This window comes from Cynocephalus volans, chromosome 15, assembly GCF_027409185.1.
Source record: "Cynocephalus volans isolate mCynVol1 chromosome 15, mCynVol1.pri, whole genome shotgun sequence".
NCBI classification, from domain to species: Eukaryota; Metazoa; Chordata; class Mammalia; order Dermoptera; family Cynocephalidae; genus Cynocephalus; species Cynocephalus volans.
Genome location: NC_084474.1, coordinates 77,353,354 through 77,374,768, shown reverse-complemented (window position 1 = coordinate 77,374,768; position 21,415 = coordinate 77,353,354). Strand labels below are relative to the sequence as shown.

Genomic DNA, 21,415 nt, shown 5'->3' with positions numbered 1-21,415 from the left:
AGCCATTGGTGGGGTTGGAAGTTTGTAATCATGAAGATGCAGGCAAGTGCTGACTAACCCGGATATAGGCCAGAGGATAAAGTGGGTCTCCAGCAGCAAGTCAGCCAGGAGAAAGTTTCAGAGACAACTACTCATTCACAGCTCTCTGAAATGAGCCTACCATGGCCCAGTGGCTCTCAGCTTGGCTGCACATTATATTCACCTACGGAGCTTGTTAGACTACAGAAGCCCATCTCTAGAGCTTCTGATTTAACCAGTTGAAGGTGGTCCCCAGGCACTGCTAATTCTAAAATGTCTTCTGGGTGATCCCAGTGAGTTTTCAAGTTTGCAAACCAGCTCAGAAACTACTCTGGACCCCAAATGTTATATTTTTGCATAATGCATTTTTAAACAAGACACGCTGAGGCATTAAATTTCAGATATGATTTCTGGGGCATGTACTGTGGTCCATCTGGACTTCAATGATGGAAAGAGGATATGCCTCCCACATTCTGGCTCAAAGTTCGAAACTTAGCTGTGGTACCTTCTGCAAGTCAACCACTCTACCTCTCAAAACTGTAAAACTAGGATAATCATAGCTATCCCAAAGCATTTTGTGATAATGAAAAAATGTGATGGCAAAATAAAGGTGATGCAGGTGAAAATGTTACATAAATTTCAAAATGCATTGTGACTTTTACTTTTTTAAAGAAATTTATTTTTTAATTGAAATGTATTTATTGTACATATTTATGGGGTACAGAGTTATATTTCAATACTTGTATACAATGTGTTATGATCAAATCAGGGTAGTTAGCAAACTCATTATTGCAAAAAATTATCATTTCTTTGTGATTGAGAACATTTGAGCTCCTCTCTTGTAGCCATTTGAGGACATACAGTAAGTGACCTATTTTTCAGGAAGGAAATAGGATTTAAGCTCATGCAGCCATCTTTCATGGGTAATTAAGACCTGAGGTCTCAATTCATAGTCCAGATACAGTTGGGGCGAAGACTTGCCCATTTGCAGGGGGGACTTCTGAGGTGCTTAGGATGGTTGTACATTTTTTAAATCCTTACATTCTCCCCAATCAGGCTCAATGACAGAAAACACCAACATGTACCCAAACAACTACCGCTGTTCCTTACTGACTCACTTGAGAAAACTGCATTGTGGGGATAAGATGGAATTAAGATAAAAACTGAACAGTACCAATAAAAAATATGCTTAAAAGGGGCGTGGAACCAACAGTTATTAAGTATCTGTTCCTGCTGAATACAATGTAAAGTAGAGCTGGAACTTGAATTCAGACTCATATTACTCCAAAATCTGTATTATTTTCACCAGATCCTGCCACTAGACAGTGAGGGAAATAGAAAGATGAAATAGATACAACCTTTAAGGTCTGCAGCAGGGATCAGCAAATGACTGGCCCTTAGGCCAATACAGCTTAGCACCTGTTTTTGTATGGACCACTAGTTAACAATAGTTTGTACATTTTTTCCAATGTTTTAAAAAAATTGAAAGAAGTATAATATTTCATGGCACATGAAAATTATATGCAACTCAAATTTCAGTTTCCATAAATAAAATTTTATTGGAACACAGCTACACTCATTTATTAGGTATGTTGTCTAGGGCTGTTTTCGGGCTAAACACTGGAGCTGGGTTCAGAGCTGAACAAGAGAGACCTTGTGGCCTATAAGCCTAAAATATATTTACTATCTGGACATTTACAAAAAAATAATTGTTGACCCCTGCTGTACAGTCTCATTGGTGAGTTGAGCAATATGCATTAAAAGAGGGATGCCCTGATGCCATGAGACAGAATTTGAAAATTACCAGATGTTTTAGAGCCGGACAGGCTATAAAGTTTCAGAAAGTAGACTCACTGTGGGCAGGATATTCAAGAAAGACTTCAGGGAGAAGGTGGGGTTTGAACTAGTCTTGAATAGGGGCAGAATTCAGGGAGACTGGATCGAGGCAGGCAGGTCTCAGGTCTGTGCAGAGACCAGTGAGTAGAACATTCAGTCTGGACGAAAGTAGCTTAGTGCACATTAGAAATAGGATCATCTAAGGGTGTTGCCACATGGTAGTTACACGAGGCATCTTCAAAAAGTTCATGGAAAGATTTGTGTTATCTTTTAATTCTAATTTTCCATGAACTTTTTGAAGTACCCTCATATACTATTTTGGACAAGCTTCACGCACCCATCTGTAAAATGGAAATGGTGATTGTAACACCCCTCTCAGAGCTATGGCGAGGACTAAATGAAATAAGTAGCTTACAATACTTTGATCACATGTGTAAGAAGTCCATAAATGTCGGTAATGATTGTTCATTTAAATATGGCTGGAAAAGGAGAGTGGACAGACTTTAGAGGAGGCTATTTAATAGGACATTATCTGGGAAGCAGAAAGGAGCCATTGGTGTGGCAGGGGGAGACAAGGAACAGAGCACATTGGCAAAGCAGTGTTTTAGAAAGTCCTGACTTCTAATGGCTTCTGGCATTCCCATATGCCATTGGCCATTAAATTATGAGTCTGTCACTTTGCAGTCTAATTCTATCCCTATGCATTTACTCCTTTGATAAGCACAGACAGGCTGTACAGTGGCAGATTTTGTTAACCCATTTTAGAGATGAGGAAGCAGAGGCCAGGGAACTGAGTGATTTGCAAAAGGTCACCTAGCCAGAAAGGGATGCGGGGTCAAGGCAGGATCTAAGCCTGGTTCTCTGACTGCTGGTCCAGAGCTCTTTCCCCTCCACTAAATTGCTTGGATGGTCAAATGCAGAATGGAGCTTGCCCATTACTGTCACTGAAACATTTGCATATGTTATCTCTCACTCATGGGAAAGGGCCTTAATGCCAGCATGACCTTTGATCTGGTCACTCCCAGCTCTCTCTGTGGGATGAGAATAAGACCAACTATAACTGCCATCATCTGCCCAGGGAGGTCATGGACAACTTGAGTCCCAATTTCCTGTTTTGAGTAAACTGACCATATATGCTATTGGATCAGGAAGGACAAATAAAGCTGCAACCCCACTGTCTCTGTCCTTCTGCAGCACAGCATCACAGCCTAGACCCGTGCACATTCTTATTTTTTCTGCATTAACACCCCAAGTCCATTGGAATGTTCCCAGCAAGTTACTGCATTCCTACCACCCCTGAAAGCATTTATTGAAAACGTTTTAGTTTAAGTTGACTGGCGGTTTGGCAAACAAAAGGCTAAAATATGGCACAATGACTCAAATTTAAACCCAATGCCTGAAATTAAGAGCATGCTATTGCCAAGTCCCTCCTAGGTCATGATGATGTGCTTGAGCAGCCTGGCCCTTCATGTGGGTTCCTCTGCCACAAAGACCTTGGATTGATTTGGTGCTGCACACATGCGGTGGCCTTCCTCTGATGGGGAGTGGCCTCAGCCACCTGAGTCTTAAAACTAGTAGTATCTGGGATGGGGGTACAGAGGCCAGCCACTGCAACAGCCACAAAGTCAACAGAGCAGAGCCCGTTAGAAAATGACTCGCAGAAATGACTGCAAATTGTGATAGTCAACTGGGCGCATTAATACTGAAGACACAGGGTGGGTCCTCCAGCAAATTCTGATTAGGCTGCGAGTGATTTTACAGGAGAAAGTCTGTATCTCTCAGAACATCTGGCCTCAGCAGTCATAATATGCATTTAGGCAGACAGATCCTGCAAGCATCCAAGTGCCCACAGAAGTGGGGAACACTCACAGATGGGGCATGGCCCCAGAATTGGAAGAGGCATATGCAGAAATGGGGCTGTATAAAGAAGTGGGAGGTGCCCACACAAGCACAGAAGTATGGGGTGCTTGCAGAAGTGGGAGGGGTACCCACAGCAGTGAGGGAAACCAAGAGACTAGAGCAGTGGTGTTTTTGACCATGAACTCCTAACAGCGTGCACTCTCAATCTATGTGTATTCATAAATTCATTTGTAAATCATATACCTGTAAAAGGTGCTAATAATGGTGTTTACCCCATAGTGTTACTGTGAGAACTAATCTGAATTTAAACATGTAAAATGTGTTGGAACAGTGCCTGGTCCCTGGGGAGCACTTGATGGGTGCAGTAGTTGTTGCTGTTACTATCATCATCACCTTTAGGGACCTCATTATGGGCATTAGCAAACATAAAAATAGAAAATTAAAGATTAAATAAAATATTGAGACTTTTATTATTTTTCTTCCTGATTTTCTTTCTTTCTCATCCCACTTTAGAGACCACTAGATCAAAAGTGTGCCCATTTTGTATAATTTTTTTCTTGAGTGATCAGAATCTAAACATACCACCACAGGCCTAGAAATATATTTTATATTAAAATTCTACTTAGGTTTCTAGGCTAAGTCAGGTGCTTATTATACAGGAGGATATGCCAAATTGGACAGGTGAGCTGAGTTCTAAGTACTTTTTCCATCCAAGGAAGGATGTCCCTGAGAGTATTTGACACTGTACTCTGAGTATCTGTGACCTAGAATTCAAAGGCGTCTCAAGTCCACTAAAGGACGAGGTCTCCAATGGCAACAGAATCCTCCTGCTAGGTCCCCACACATAGCACATTGCTTCCAGTGAACGCTTTTGAATCCCTAAACAGGTATTTCTGTATTAAGCCCATATAAGCAGTATTGCCATAGCCACCTGAGACTCATCTAAGACCTGGCCCCTGCTTGTCAGGTGCTTCCAGGCTATTTTGGAGGGCAAGGCACAATCCCTTAAGCAGCATGTTGAATTTGGTACTGTCTGGGAGCATTGCAGGTGGCTTCTTGGAAGAGATAGACCCTGAGTTTCTTCTTCCTTAAAGGATGGCCAGGATTTGGACAGATGGAGAGGAAGGTGGAAGGCTTTGCAGGGACAAATGGCATGAGCAGAAACCTGGGGATGGGAAAAAACAGAAGTGCAGGTGGGTGCTGGTGGGTCAGAGGCCAAAGGCAACATGACACGCAGCCTTATAGAATTTTCAGTTAGGGTAGGGGGTGCTGGATAGATGGGGAGCATGGTTTAAGCAGGATCACAGATTGATGAAACAGGGAATAGGGTGCCATTATAAGTTCAAAAGTAACTGGGATAGATGAAAGATGAAGAGGCAAGTTTCTCTCAGCTGAGAATACAAGTAATTCATGTAAACTTGGCCCTCCTTCTTATTTTGTCTCCCTCGGTTAGAGAGATGTTTCACTTGCAAATAATATTTACCCAGTCTTGACATACCCGAAGATTATTAATGTCACTGAAATTTTTCCTCTTCCAACCTGTCAGTGTTCAAGCTCAAAGTCAGGACAAAACTTTCCAGGTTTTTCATCTGTGTTATCCGTTGAGTAAATAAGGGTCCTGGAAGTACACGGTGCTCTGTGCAGGGAGAGGCACTGCCTGATGTAACCAAGGGTTTATTGCAAAAGACATAATCTTCCTTTGGGCATCCAGCTTGGGTATTGAGCACGTGAGACTTGGCAGGGCTTCTTGGGGCTGGGACTCTTTCCTGCCTTTGATAACTGTGGCAGATTTTCCAATCAGATGTATATTTCAAGCTATATCACCCCACTTTCATTGCAGATGGAGGAATTTGGGGATAAATTATGTTTTTAACAATATTCTCTGCAAGACAGAGTATGCTTGGGCAACAGCCTCATTGTTCACCTCAGTGTGGTTTTCTCCTTTTAAGCTAACAGGCAGGGGGGGAGCTGCTATTTTTGCTGATGGTTCTAAAAGCCCAATTATTCAACATCCCTCTAGATCTCAGGTTGCTTGCCCTCCTGGGAAGTGTTTGAGATATGTTTGCATTGTAAGTAATTTACTCCAAGGCCCAAGTGCTGCTCCTGAAGCATGGGTCTGGGACCAGACCCCATATGAATACCAGCCGGAGAGTCCAGACGGTCTGCTATTGACGTTGATTGTGTCATGCAACCATCATCAGCTGTCTTATCTATAACAGGAGGGAATTTGGTAAACTGTGTCCTGTGCTCCTTCCAGCTATAACACTGTTTGATTCTAAAAGACAAATGTACTATAAAACAAATAGTTAGTTGAGCACCTAATGTGCCAGGCTGGGGGCAGTGTGGTAAACCAAAAAACCGCTGCTATGTTGAGGTTTACTCGTACATCCTAATTAGACAATCAGCAAGTAAGCAAACAAGATCATTTTAGATACACATAGATGGAACAACAAAGAACAATGAAACCATAGAAGGTAAAGATGGCTATTGGGAGGTTTTCATATAGGGTGGTCAGGGAAGGTCTCTCTGGGTTCCAGGCAGGTGGCATTTGAGCTGAGACCTGAGAGATGGGATGGAGCTGAGCATGTGAAGATGTGCACAGGACAAAGGCCCAGAAGTAGGAATGAGCTTGGCTTGTTCCCAGAATAAAAATTGGGCTGTGTAGCCAGAGCAGAATAAGTTTAGGAAACACTGTGCAAAATGAAGCTGGAAAAGGAGCAGGGACCAGATCAGGGAGAGCCTTGCCAGTCATGGTAAGGAGTCTGGGCTTTTTCCTAAGTGCAAAGGAAAGCCATTGGAGGATTTAGCAGAGACGTGAACTGATGTATTTTCAAAACTATGAATGCTGTGCTAGCATGAACCGAAGGGAAGAGAAAATAAGAAACCTGCTTTTTATGCAAGTGAAGTGAGGGCGGAGGGAATCACTTCTGCCCATTCATCTTGCACACACCACCTCAAACCGGTTGATGCTCGCTCTGAGATTTGCTATATGGCATTGCTTGCAACTCGATTTTTCTTCTGCTCCTTGTCTTCAAAACAAGCATGAGCTAAAGCTAAAGGGCAGGATGTGGTTCCAGCATGCAGTGACCACCGTCTCCTCCTCCAGTAGCTCAGAACCATTGCTGTCAGTGCCCAATTTGTCACACAGATTATGCCAGGTGCCCACACTGCCCACAGAGTAATGACACCATGGAATTCTGGAGGAACTGAGAACCCCTCCTTCTTTGCCTCCTCCCTCCTGCCCCTCCTTAAACACAGTCACAAGTCACTGGCACTTCAGCTAAAATTTGCCCAGCAGAAAATAAACAGCCACTTCCAAAGAAGACATCTTCCTCTGCACTCTTTCCTCTTGTGACTAGGGGCAAAGAATCCATATAAAATTGCTAGATACAAACCTACGCCCCTAGGCACACAGCTCTCTTCACACAGAAGTAAAATTAACAAATTCTGTCCTCTTTCCTGCTAGTTCCACCCAACACTACCTAGTGGTTCTGTGCCTGTAGAGTTATGCGATAGGGAAAGAAAACTTCATGGTTTACCCAAAGCAATTGACACATCCCAAATGTGCTGTTAACACTTTCTGGGTATTGTTTCTCCCTTAATGTTAAAAGCTGACTACAAGTCACGTCATAATATTGCATAAAATTTCCAGATTCTATTTCCCCAGAACATAACAATACATGGTATTGCTACTATTTTTTGAGTCAAATTTGGCCTTAGATGCAAAGTTGATTAGCCTTGACAAATTGAAGTCCTTAAGGTATCAAAATACGTGTTCCTCACATCTGGACTCAAGTCGTGGATCCATCATTTGCTACTTCTGGTGTCTTTAGGTGAGACTTAACTTCTCTGGGCCTCCAAACCTCATTTATCAAATGAGGAGCCTAGCTCATGAGATTGCCGTTGAAGATTAAACAAGATTATGCATGTGAAGTGCTTAGCACAGTCACTGGCACGTTGTAAACACCCATTATTGTCAGCAACATAAGGTTTCATGGTAGATGCAACTCTGCAAGTCATGAAATGTGTCAACATCACCTTTGATCCACTGATAGAGAGCTATTAAATATATCACGATCATAATAAAAATGACAGAAAGGAATACTAAAATTTGAAAGCATTTAAGCATTTGGTTGCACATACAATTGAAGTACAGGGATTCTGAAAGTCTTTGAACTAGCTGTACTTCACCCTGTTAATTCACTCTTTCCTGCCTCGTAATTTTAACGGGTAATGCTCTCTGTATTATGATAAAAGCTAATGATAATGGTTTATTGAATATAATTCTTTATACCAGGCACTGGTATGAGTACTTTATGAACACATTTCATCTTCACAGCAACTCTGAAGTAGGTACAATTATGATGCATATTTGACCTATGGGAAACTGAAGCAGGCAGTTTGACCCTGGAGCCCTCACTCTTAAACTCTGTGATATGTACCAGAAGTTCCCAAACTATGGCCTGGGGGCCAAAACTGGCCCTCCCCCTGCTTTTGTAAATACCATTTTATTAGAATACACCCATGCCCATTCATTTACATATTGTCTGTGGGTACTTTTGCTCTATAACAGCAGGGCTGAGCACTTGCTGCAGAGCCTGTATGGCCCACAAACATTAAAACATTTACAATCTGGCCCTTTACAGAAAAAGTTTGCCAACCCCTGATGCCAACTTTAAATTTCACTAAAAGACTGGGGTTTGGAAGGGGAAGAAAGAATACCTTATACTAAGAATGCCTTATATTTGGTGTTTACAGTGGATTTTTATATATTTCTCTCACTTATTTCTCATAACAATCCTGTGAAGTAGGTAGTCTTTTTATTTCCATTTTAGAAGTGAAGAAACTGGGGTTTGGAAAGATTAAGTGACTTACACCCTAGATTAGACAGTAAACTCCATGAGTCTGGGGATCATTGTCTTTATTGTCATATCCCTGTCACCTACCACAATGCTAGGACAGAGTGGACACTCAGAAAATACTTGCTAAATGAGTGACAGTTGTAAAGGTCACCCAACTAGGGAATCCAGGTCTTCTCCTATTCCAGGGTTCTCTCTCCTGACTCCCCAGCTGCCTGGCAGGGACAAAGGGGACTTTCTCTTGAGACAGGATGAAACAGAGTATAATTGACATGTCATTCTGCCATCGGTTGACAAATTTTTGCTGCTCTATCCCTCCTCCTCCTCCTAAATCAAAGAGGATCATGTCAGCCAGACCCAAGGCATTTTGTTTCCCCTCAAATGCACAGTCACAGCCTTGAAAGTTTTCTTGTCCTTGTGATTGGTGCATTTTTAGACAAGATTAAAACTGACACCCTCGTGAGATGGTGGTCACATGGAACCCGGGTTTTGGATGGGTTTCAGGCCCAGCTCTGCCTGCCCTCCTCCTACCCCCTTGACCCACCTCCCACCCAGTGATGAGTCACAGCACACAGCCTACCGCTTTTGTTTTCTTTCATCTTGCTTTGTGCTGGGCATGTGAGGCTCAGGGTATTAATAGACCAGCGGCCCAGCCTTCTGAATCTTGCTGTTGGTCAGGGAGATAAATGAAAAGTTTAGCCAGTCCCTTTGTGCCATTTTCATTCCTCTCTTGACTGTCACATGCTGGTTGGTGGCAGAGCTAAACCAGACAAGCAGAGAGCATTCGGTGTGGTCAGCACCCATGGACGTGGCCTCTACTGGTGTTTTGATTTCTCACCTCTCTTTGCAGACACTCCGTCAGCTCCTAACTTCCAACCTCAGATCCCCAGTGCTAATTGTAACAAACCAGCCTCACCGCCTCCTCCCAGTCAGGTGGCCGCATCTTTCCCTGCATGTGTGAAAGATACATAAAGCCAGGCAGAAAAGGGGTTCTGGTTTCAGGGGTTCTTTTTATTTTCCCTCAATTTAAAGTAAAATTATGTTCAGGAAATTAAAAGTCTGTGTGCGGTTTGACAGGCTCCTAAAGAGCTCCACAGGGACAAAATTTTTAAGTAAATGCCTTGGAAGCAGAGGTACCCTGAATTGCCTGGGGCATTGGTCCAAAAAGTTTCAGTTCTCCTCTGCAACACAGTTTTTAATATTTCACTTGCCTCTTCACTCAGCCTTGATTCCAGCACCCAACACAGTGTCATACTCAGTATTTATTAACCTGAAATGAAGTTGGGCCAGGGCCTGGCCAGGAGATGAAACTCTCTTAAAAAGTCTCCTAGAAAGGGCCGGCCCGTGGCTCACTCGGGAGAGCGTGGTGCTGATAACACCAAGTCAAGGGTTAAGATCCCCATACCGGTCATCTTTAAAAAAAAAAAAAAAGTCTCCTAGGAGCAGAGATTCCAGATTTCATATAAAGGAAGGGTCTTGATTTGCTAAGTCTACTTTACTAAGTCTAGTTAGTTTTACTTGGGCGCATGGTAGGTTCTGATGAAATTAATTATTTTCACTTTCTATCAACCTCTTTGTTTGGTAACTCTTTGAAAGCACAAAGCGTGCCCTTTCGTTTCCCTGTGTTGAGAAGGACTCTGCTGAGTCCTGTCACTAGTTGTGGAGGGGTTTGTACAGGTTAGTCTCTTGAGCCTCACTTTGCTCATCCGTTAAGCAGGTTAAACTAGATTATGTCTAAACCCTTTCCAGTCCAAAGTTTCTTTTTCAGCAATAGAATTTTTGATTTGCTTTTTAAATCTTGCCACATCTGTAAAGAATTTTGCTGTAGAAGGAAAGAAAGATTAGACTAAGAATACCAGCTTCAGTTACTTTTCTTTTTTTTTGGCCCTAATGGGGGTTGTAGGAATGGGCCATACTTCAACAAACAAACAAACCTTTATGTGGCACCTGATTTGTGCCAGGCACAATGCAAAGGGCTTTACTTGCATTCTCTCATTTAAAGCTCAGAACAAGCTTGTCAACTCTAAAGGCTGTTGGTAAAGATGAAGAAACTGGGGTACCAAAAAAATGTAGTAACTTGCTCATAATCACAGAGCTAAGTGGTCAAATCAAGACCTGAACCCAAGACTAAGAGCTACAAGGATCCTAGTTCTTAGCCACAGAGACATCACTGCCTCTAAGTAGAGTTAAGTGAATATACCACACATCCCTGAGTTTCTCTCTCTTCTTGTGATTGGCATCAGAAAGTTAAGTGCAATGAGAGAAGCTAATTAATAGACATGTTTATTGAATGTTGCATAAGCAGGAGATATGTGGATGAGAATCATCACTTGTTCAGAAAGTGCACGTGGTTGTGAACATGAGCTGTAGGTGCCTTGAGAGCAGTCAGTGTCGGGGGGTGGGGGGGGAAGAAGTTCAAGTGGGGGCAGAAGAATTCCCATGGGGGGTGGTTATGCAGAACCCAGACATTCGCAGATCACGGGAGGTTTTGTTCCCTTCAATTTCACTTGCCCAAGTAGGACAAGTAGATTGGATTAGTCCTGGCTGAAGCCAAACTCTCTATATTTAAAAGAGAAAAAGCAATGAAATATTCAGCCTGATTCCTGGGTTTTGAATTAGCCCCATTTGTCTTTTGCTTTGAGCATCTGCTTTTTATTGCACTGTGGCCCTGCCTGCCATTTCTCTTTCCCCGTCAGTCTGTATCTACGTGTCATGTGACTCAAAAGTGAAGATTAGAGGAGAAAAATATCTCTGTATTCTGAGCCTGGCAACTTCTATTTTTATCCACAGCTGTTGGAACTGATAGCAAAGTCACAGCTCACATCCCTGAGTGGCATCGCCCAAAAGAACTTCATGAACATTTTGGAAAAAGTGGTACTGAAAGGTGAGCTGTTTCTCACCCCTTTTTATAGGCATGGATGCACAGATGGATTTTCCAATAGAGTGGACATGTCATTAGATTTAAAGGAATGAGAGTGGATGGAAATGAATAACTCCACCTGCATTTCAGAGGTGCCAGATTCCTTTTCAGAAAGAGGTATACCTCATGCCCATGGCAAAGGACAAGACCATCACCCTCCTGTCCTTTCTTTGGGATCATGCATGTGCCCCGCTATAAGCTCCTCAGTGTAGACACTTGTCCCAACCTTGGCTACTGAGCCTTCAGATTCCTTGAAAATTAAGCAGTGTGCAAAGGTGAATAGATTCATAGACTATTTGAACTGGAAGTCACCTTAGGTATCTAGTTCAACTGACTCACTGTACACATGAGAAAACTAAGGGTCATGAGAAGTGATTTGTCCATAATCACACAGAAAGCCAGCCAGACAGGATTAGAACCCAAGATCCTAACCCTGGGAACTGTGCTCTTTCCATGACTATCTAAAAGGGATGTCACTGCTGGGCAAAAGAAATGGCTTTCTGATCAGGTGAGACATTGGTGCTGGTGGGACCATGAAAAAGAAAGGGGCTTTATAGAAAACAAAGGAAGAGAACAAAGGGGGACCTACATCGTGGAAATTCTACCCGTTAACCTCAAGTGCAGGAGATTGGCCAAGTGTAGAGTAAACACTGGCAAGAAAGAAAACCATGTCCCCAGAGGCAGTGCCCGGGTAACATGAGCAAAATGGAGAAGAAAAGCTCACTTATAAAAGACAGGGTGTTTCAGTATCATAACTCTGATTGTTTTTTTCTTCCCCACACAAGTCCTTGAAGACCAGCAAAACATTAGACTAATAAGGGAACTACTCCAGACCCTCTACACATCCCTATGTACACTGGTCCAAAGAGTCGGCAAGTCTGTGCTAGTCGGGAACATTAACATGTGGGTATATCGAATGGAGACAATTCTACACTGGCAGCAGCAGCTGAACAACATCCAGATTACCAGGGTAAGCGGGAACTCCCCAGCCCCAGCCCAGCCGTTGTTTGCTCTGCAGAGATGCTGGATGGCCTCACCAGGACTTTACATCCACCCTAGTGGTGAGAGACTGTGGTCTGTTCTGATGTGATGCTTGATCCCGCTGCTGAGGGTGGGCCGGGAAACTTCCTGATACAGGAAGGGTGGGGAGAACTGGGCGAAACAAGAGCAAAGTAATGTGAAAGGTGACAGCCCACTGAAGCATCATGGGAAAACTGGAAACCTGCCTTTTGGGGAGATGCTGGCAATCCTGCTGAAATCTTTGGTGGGGTTCAGAGATCTCTCTTTGCCCGTTTCCTCATTTAAAAAAATGGGTTGTTTGCAGCTTCAGGATGCTGCCTTGAAGACAAGAGAGCCGTGAAGGCAGTGGCTCGGAGAACTGGTACCAGCAACTTAAAATTCTAGTTTCGATTCTTGGTAGTTATATAACAAAGGAAGCCTTTGATGAAAGACGGTGAACATACATGCAGGAAGATGAGCAGTGATTCTCACTGCAAGTGGCGGGATGGGGGAAGCCCTGGGTTACCAGCGAAGCGTGGCTGTCTGTATCAGTAGTTTCTTTTGGCTTTGAAAACATAACTTGGCTCTCAGTTCTTGTCCTCTTAATGGCGAACAGGAGGACTAAGGAACACAAAAAATGTGGGAAGGATACTGGTATAATCTCTTGGGGCTCGCTAATGGACAGAGACACTCGAGTGGCTCATGTAGCACGTTGCTTACTTATCTAATCACTGACCGTGGCTGTCTTCAGTGGTTTCCGGGGCCCGGGCTGATAAAGGGACTGCCCCATATCGGGAGAAGGTAGCCCGTAGAAATCTCTTTGACCTCTTTTAAATAACTATTTTACCCTATGAAGTTTTTAAAATGCATGTCCTTGACTTTACTGCTAATGACCTCTCTGCGCCTTAGTTTCTTAAGCTCTGAAACAGGGAATAATTAGAAACCTCAGAGTTATGTGACTTCCTTCAAGCCACTTAAGCTACAGCACCCACCCCCACACGCCCACACACACAGGCACACCCATGTACACACACGCGTGCACAGAGCAGAGCACAAGTGCAAGTCATCTTTCAAAACTATCTCAACTATTTGATTATTTTAAGAGAACGTGAGTATTTGTTATGAACGTTGACCTGACTCATTCTAGTAATTTACCTAATTCTCATCTCTCAGATGTAGGCATAGTTTGACAATGTGAATTTGAGACCCAAATTCCTAGCTTATCTCTCACAGAAAACCCACTTGCACTTTCTGTCTGATTTCTGGCATTCTCTGTGACCTGGACTTAATACCATTTTGTCTAAGCCCAGGAAAGAATTACCCAGCCAGTGTCATAAATGAGCAAGTCCCATTTGTCTCAAGAGCATCTTCCCTCCAGAAATTTTGGAACCCCATTTAGATGGTCACACTTACCCTGAGCTTGACTCTTCCCTCTGCCCACCTCGTAGGAGCCCCGTTGGCCACAGCTGGCCCCGTACCTTGAACTTCCCTGGACTCCCTTCCTTGGAGTTCCCCTTCATTGATCCCCAAACACTCTTGGGAGGTAGCCATTGTAGCTGCTATTACCCTTTGTGGGGTGGGGACCAGAGAAACCTACTGACTTTCCCAGCATTACACAGCAGTGAGGGCCAGAGCTGAGGCAAGAGTCCTGGATTCCTTATTCCAAAAATGGCAAAGCTTGCTTAACATCAGGGTTTCCAAACTTTTTTTCAACCCAGCTTTCTTCCAACTATTTATCCAATGATCTAGCTTTTTTTAAAAAAACTTTTTAATCCAATGAAATCCCATGCAGAAGAGATCAAACACTGAAGTTCATCTCATCTGCTCAAGGCGCTCCAGCCAAACCAAGCTATTCTCTGTACCCTCTGAGCATGGTCCTACCTTGGGGCTTTTCAGCTCGCGGCCTTCCCTGACCATCAAATCTATCGGAGCCACTATCACATCACCTTCTTCAGAACAGCTGTTATGATCTGAAATTATCTCATGGGCATGCACTTTTCTGTCTCCATCCAAGAAAGGACATTGCCCGTCTTATTCTCTGTCCCTGGCACAGAGCAGGAGGCAGTCAGTAAATTTTAGCTGAATGAAGGAATGGTTGAAGGGAAGTCCCCTCCCACCGCTTGCCTGAAATATTTGTTGCATGTTCAAAGGAACACAATTGGAAACTATTGCCCTGTATTATGGACGATGATGACCAGGATAGGGGACAAGTTATCCAATCTCTCCATATCTCACTTTCCTCATTTAGCAAATAGGGACAGTAATGCCTACCTCATAGCCCTAGTGTAAGATTTAATATGTTAATCCATAGAAAGCAGTTGGAACAGTGCCTGATGCATAGTATTATAAATTTGGTGACTGTTGTTATTATTAAGGGCTTTCTCTGTACAGACACTCTTCTCTGTCCTTTATGTGTATTAATTAACTCATCTAGTGAATAATTGTAAGTAGGAGTCATTATAATAGTTAATATTTATTGGGCACTGCACTAAGTACTTCTGTGCATTATCTCATATCCGCTCTACCCAGCAACACTGTAACATATGCTTTTCCTCATTTTATAAATGAGAAAAATCAGACTGAGTAGTCGAGAATAATTTGGCCAGGGCCTCACGACTGGTAGAATGTGGCTGGGGATTGAACCCAGGCCTGTCTGCAGAGGCTGAGCTTTTAACCGTGATACCCTTCTCCCTCATGTCCTCTGTCCCAACCCTCCTTGGCTCTGAGCTACATTATTCTGAGAGCTGTCTGTGCTGGAACCCACAAAGCCCTGAAGAGCTTTTCACACCAATGCCCAACTCTCCAGAGGACAGAGATGAGAGAGATAGAGAGAGGGAACTTAATTACTTCGGTCTGGACTACATTTTAAAACTTACTTTTTAACAGTTTGGCCCAAAGAGAAGTATGTTATTACATGAAAATATTAAGGTGACTTTTATAGTAAATGTTTTCTATTTGCCAAAGTTCTAGCAGTATCTCCCTAGCATATAATCTTGCTTTCCTTTGAAATTTTCATATCTAATTTTACAGAGCCAATTTTAATTGGCAAAAATAATTAACATCATAAAGGATGAAGAAAAAAAAATAAGAGAACTAATGTGTAGGGGGAGGAATCAAATATAATTACAGTGTGCTGTGGGAAGCATGTGTGGGGGAGGGGTGGGCACAATAGACATAAATGGATTTTAGCCAAATGTTTGATTGGACAAGCAAGAGTGACTTATTTTTCTTTTACATGTTTACATTTGCAAAGGAGGCATACAAGCAGTTAACTGTTTATCAGAAGGAAGAGCTCAGTATGGGGTCTGGGCAAGGATTTTGGAAAAGTTCAGGTTTGAAAATTTGACAGAGTGAACTCTGCCAAGTGGACTTGCCTTTAATAGGAGTTAATGTAATAATTGGCCTGGGAGTTTTAACCAAAAAAGTAGAGGCTTTGAAGTGCTGGAAACAAAAAGAAAATCTCATGGCAGTTTTATTAGCTCATATGATCAGCAGCAGATGATAAATGACAAATAGGTCTAGGGCCTCTGTGGTCAGGCAAAGATCTGAATTTTACAAACGGTTGAGAGGTCAGCCCAGCAGCCTGAGGTGGAACTGAGAAATATAAATTGTCTAGTCATAGATATTTCTGATGAAATCAGAGGCTAAAGTGGCCCCGAGCCTGAGATTGTTAGACCTGGAAGGGATCTTCAGAGCCTTCTAAACCCATCCATTTTGGACATGGGGAAATGGACCCAGACTTCCCAAGGGTCCCTGGGATCCCGATCTGCGGCTTGTCTGTCTGATGTGTTTCTCATGCCACCTCCCATTTTTCTCAATAGTCCAACCTACCCAACACCGCTCAACACTGCCCACCTTCCCACGATGTGCAGGAAACACAGGAGCAAATTGCTGAGACAGTGTCCCCCTGGAATCCCTTTTGTGTTTGGGTTTTGCTATGCTTCATACAGAATTTAATTCCCTAAGAATTTGAGGAGGGAAATTGATACCCATTCCCGGGATATTTTCCCCTGAGCTGGTTTCTTCATCCCTTTTTTTTTTTTTTTTCCCTGTGACCTCTCAGGGGTAACAGAACATTAAGCTAAAAATGTCAGTTGTCCAGAATCAAGAGCTCATTCAGAACTAGCATGGGAAGGACAAGGAACCACAGTCCCAGGTGGTTAGTTGACTTCTTATCCAGATGGCAGCACCCTGTTGCTGTTCAAGACACATCAGCCAGTATTATGGAGGACCTCCTGTGTACAGACTGTCCCCACAGCACTCTGTGCTTCCCTCTGTGACAGCACTTACCATGTTCTATGATTACTTGCTTATTTTTCTGGGTCTCTCACCAGCCTAAAGAGCTCATGGTAGCCACTCCAGCACCAGGCCATGTAGGCACTCCAAAAAGTTGTGCTGGGCTAGTCTGTAAGGGATACAAAATTAGACTCTGCCTTCAACGATGTCGGTCTGGCTGAGGTATCATGGCCTCACCAAAATTTAAAACAATAAGGAACTTAAATATAAATTCAGGGATGTGGTAGAACCTCCTGGAGAATGTTCTGTGGATCCCTGGGTTTGAATACAAATGCCTCAATGGATGGTGGAGCTTAGGCCAAAGGGTCCTGGGCCAGCCATCCCCACTGTACACACACACACCACACACGTGCACAAACCACATACACACACATACCACACACATACACACACCACATACACTACACACATACAACACAACACACACACACACACCACATACCATACACACACACACACACCACACATGCATACCACACACGTGCACATACCACATACACACACATACCACACACATACACACACCACATACACTACACACATACAACACAACACACACACACACACCACATACCATACACACACACACACACCACACATGCATACCACACACGTGCACATACCACATACACACACATACCACACACATACACACACCACATACACTACACACATACAACACAACACACACACACACACCACATACCATACACACACACACACACCACACATGCATACCACACACGTGCACATACCACATACACACACATACACTACACTCATACAACACAGCACAACACACATAAACACACCACATACCATACACACACACACACCACACTACACGCACCACAGTACACACATACACACCACACCACACACACACTACACACATACATATACACACACACACCACACCACACACACATGTACACACACCACACACATATACATACACACACATTACACTACACACACCACAGTACACACATACACACCATACATATACATACACACACTATACACACCACACGTACACACACATAACCACACTATACACACCACCAGTGTAGGGTCTTTGTATTATTGTTGTTGTTTACCTATTTAATTATTTGGGTTTCATTCATTCTACAGATATTTATGGAATGCCTACTATGTGCTGGGCACTTTTCTAGACACTGGGGACACAGCAATGAAAAAAGATAAAAATTCCTGCCTACATGGAGCTTAAGTTCTAGCAGAAATGTTCCATTCAAGGTTTCTTTTGGAAAAGGGCTACACTGCATAAGAAAAAGGGTGGTATTGCAAGAAGTGTCAGAAAGAGATCCTAGGCATTGTAGGAAGGAGCGACAAGTAAGGCCTATAGGAGTCACAAGTGCAGAGGCCTTTCAGAGGAAGCGGGTTTGAACTGGATCTGAGGAGTGGCAGCATTTGGACGGGCAGAGAGGACTGGGGTCGGTGGGGAGGGCATCACGGACAAGTGAGCCAGGTGTATTTAGGTGCCAGTGAGAAACCCACTTGGAGCGATCTGAGGTCACAACGGGGCCAGTGGGATAGGAGGCTGGGGTGGCAGGCAGAGGCACTCCATCCGGGGCAGTGAGGCCTTTGGATACACAGCAAATCTTGTAACTGAGTGAACCAAATGAAGCACAGGAATCAACATGTGCTACTGGGAGAATCTTTAAGAGTGAAAGCACGAAGCTTTGTGAAACTTAGGAAAATCTCTCTGGCACCATTCAGCTCAAGCCACTTCTTTGTGAATCTTGGCCATGGGTCCTGTTTCTGCATTTAGGGTAGGGAGAATTAACGCTTTTGACCTCTGATCAATAAACTGGCTTGAAGGTGGAGGACAAGGGGACAGCTGCATCCTTGGAGGGTGTCGCCTGCTGAACTGCTGCTCTCCAACCCCCAACCTATTGTCATCCTTCTCTCTGCAGCCTGCCTTCAAAGGCCTCACCTTCACTGACCTGCCTTTGTGCCTACAACTGAATATCATGCAGAGGCTGAGTGACGGGCGGGACCTGGTCAGCCTGGGCCAGGCGGCCCCCGACCTGCATGTGCTCAGTGAGGACCGGTTGCTGTGGAAGAAACTCTGCCAGTACCACTTCTCTGAGCGGCAGGTGTGTGGGGCCCCTGGGCCTTTCTCCCTGCCTTCCCTTCTCTGCCCCCTGCCAGGCTTTCTTGGCATCCTTTTCAAGCAGGAGGTGTGGGTGCCCCCCATGCCAGCGCTTCCTGGTTTGACTGGAAAACAACAGTCTAAGTAGTTTCTGTATGATGAGTGTGTGAGTTGGGATTTTTTTTTTTTTCCAGGTAGTTTTCATGGGGAAAAAAACAAAAAAACAAAAAACTTATATTCTTAACATATTCGCATTTTACAACTTAAATTTATAAATTGGCACCTATTCTTTCTTTCTATAATAAAATAACTTACATTTTTATGATACCTTACAGTTAAAGTAAGAGAAGGGTAGGTATTGTGCCAACTTTGAAGAAATGAAGAGACTAACTCCACAAATGGCTGTGACATATGCAAATTAGTGAAGTGGCTCTCAGGGTGAAGAAACTGGTCTTGAACTTGAATCTGGGCCTTCAGACACCAACTCTAGCCCTGTTTCCCCTCATCATGCTGCCTCCAGTTTGTCGGGTTTCTTTCCAATTTCTTTATATAGATGTGTGAGTTCAACAAGTTCTGTTCATGAAGCCACTAATATTTAGATATAAAATAGAGCCACAGTGCCAGGCAGTTATGGTATCCACCTGCAATAATCACTCAAGTCTATGGCAAAGAAAAGATTGAAGTTGTTTACTGAGATCGTCTAAACTTTAAGGGACCCTCTGAATGCAATTTAGTAAAGGTCACTAGTAATATGTTGCCAGCCACCTGTTTCTTTTAAAGACTGGTTAAAAGCTATTATTTAATTGGGGAGAGCTGAGAAGATATTTCTTTATATCTTGACAGTTTTTTCCCCTGGCTATTGTAGGGTAGATATTTTTAAAAGGTGGGGGAGAAGGAAAAGGTGGGAGCAATACGTTTCAGAACCAGAAAACCACAAACCATCTTCTTGATGAACTCTCCTGCAACTTCTTTGATTCATTTAATTTTTTTTAGATCCGCAAGCGATTAATTTTGTCAGACAAAGGGCAGCTGGATTGGAAGAAGATGTATTTTAAACTTATACGATGTTACCCAAGGAAAGAGCAGTATGGAGACACCCTTCAGCTTTGCAAACACTGTCACATTCTTTCCTGGAAGGTATGTGTCTCAAAGTGGTGGCTACAGGCCCCTAGCCCAGCCCCTAAGAGCCACCAGTGCCCTCATCATGAGGCCAAATCCTTTCCTACTGTCCCCTTTCGCAGCCCTCAGCTGAGGGTGAGGGTGAAACTGATTTAGTGCCTGGGCAAGGGGGATGGACAGAGAAAGACCTCCATTTCCTTCACCCTCTTAGGTTTATTTTTTTCGGCAATCCACCTACTCCCAAATTGTATCTCCGTGTGCACAAGTGCACACACATGCTCATGCAAATTCACAGCTCTTTAGTTCTTGCCGACCTGTGGCATTCTTGACAGAGAACTGTTGTTTTGAAGTTGGGCAATGTCTTATGGTGCCACAAGCGAGCATAATGCCTCTGAGAACTTGAACCTAACCGTGATGTTCCCTTGCAGGGCACTGACCATCCGTGCACCGCCAATAACCCAGAGAGCTGTTCTGTTTCACTTTCACCCCAGGACTTTATCAACTTGTTCAAGTTCTGAATCCCAGCACATAACAACACTTCAGAAGGGTCCCCTGCTAATTGGATAGCTGGGAATACGGAGTTTGGACGCTTCATTTGTAAATAGTGTACATTTTAATCATTGGCTTAACACTTCTGAGATAAGTCATGGAGAAGACATTGGAGGGGAGCATTTTGTTGCTGACTGGGAATTTAAGAATGTGAACTTCTCATTAGGGTTGGTATGGAAAAGCAGAAATCCTGTAAATAAACTTTTTTTCTAACAATTTGCCAGCAAAACTATAAGGGCAAGAATTTTATTTCTGCAGTAAAAATGGGAATTTTCTTGGTGTTCTCAGAAACTCCTTTATGTTCCCTAGGAAGAAAAAGGCAAAATTCAAATACGAGATAGAACACTCTTTGTTTACAATGTGAAAATTTGTTCAGGAAAAAAAAAAGAAAAAAAGAAGAAAAGCTACATATGAGAAAACTTTGGGCTTTTGGTTTTGATTTGGGGTTTGTTTTGAAAAGGTAATAGATCAGCCCCCACGTTAGCCTTCCTGGGCAAAGGGCCTACGAAGACACCACACAAGGGTCTACCTCTAAAAGCCTAGAACACTCCCTCTGACAACGTGCATTATCCAGTAGGCAGTGTCTGCTTTTCTTGTAAGTGTTTTCATCACTATAAAAAGTGATTTAAAATGGAAAGGGATATTGGAAGCAACGCTCGTCTTGTTCAGACTTCCTTTTTAGGAGTACTGGGAGCTCTTTGGAGTTGCCTCTTTCCTAGAACAACCCCAAAGTACATGTGCCTTTTTTCCTTTCATCTGGGGAAACAGAGGCCAATTTAAAACAATCCCAAAGGAAGTCTTGCCGCAGAAAAGATAGAATTAGTCACTGAATAGCTGTGAAGA

The 21,415-nt window shown here is 43.3% G+C and overlaps 1 protein-coding gene across 1 annotated transcript in view; it reads left to right on the top strand.

Annotated features, from left to right (window-relative positions):
• The window catches only part of FBXO32 (F-box protein 32), a 32,616-nt gene extending 11,828 nt beyond the window's left edge, over positions 1-20,788 (top strand). The window contains exons 5-9 of the mRNA XM_063080145.1: positions 11,364-11,457; positions 12,279-12,463; positions 18,726-18,908; positions 19,898-20,041; positions 20,452-20,788. Of these exons, the coding sequence (XP_062936215.1) occupies positions 11,364-11,457; positions 12,279-12,463; positions 18,726-18,908; positions 19,898-20,041; positions 20,452-20,541 (696 nt within the window). The 3' untranslated portion in view covers positions 20,542-20,788. The remainder of the gene's footprint in view (positions 1-11,363; positions 11,458-12,278; positions 12,464-18,725; positions 18,909-19,897; positions 20,042-20,451) is intronic.
• The last annotated feature ends 627 nt before the right edge of the window (positions 20,789-21,415 follow it).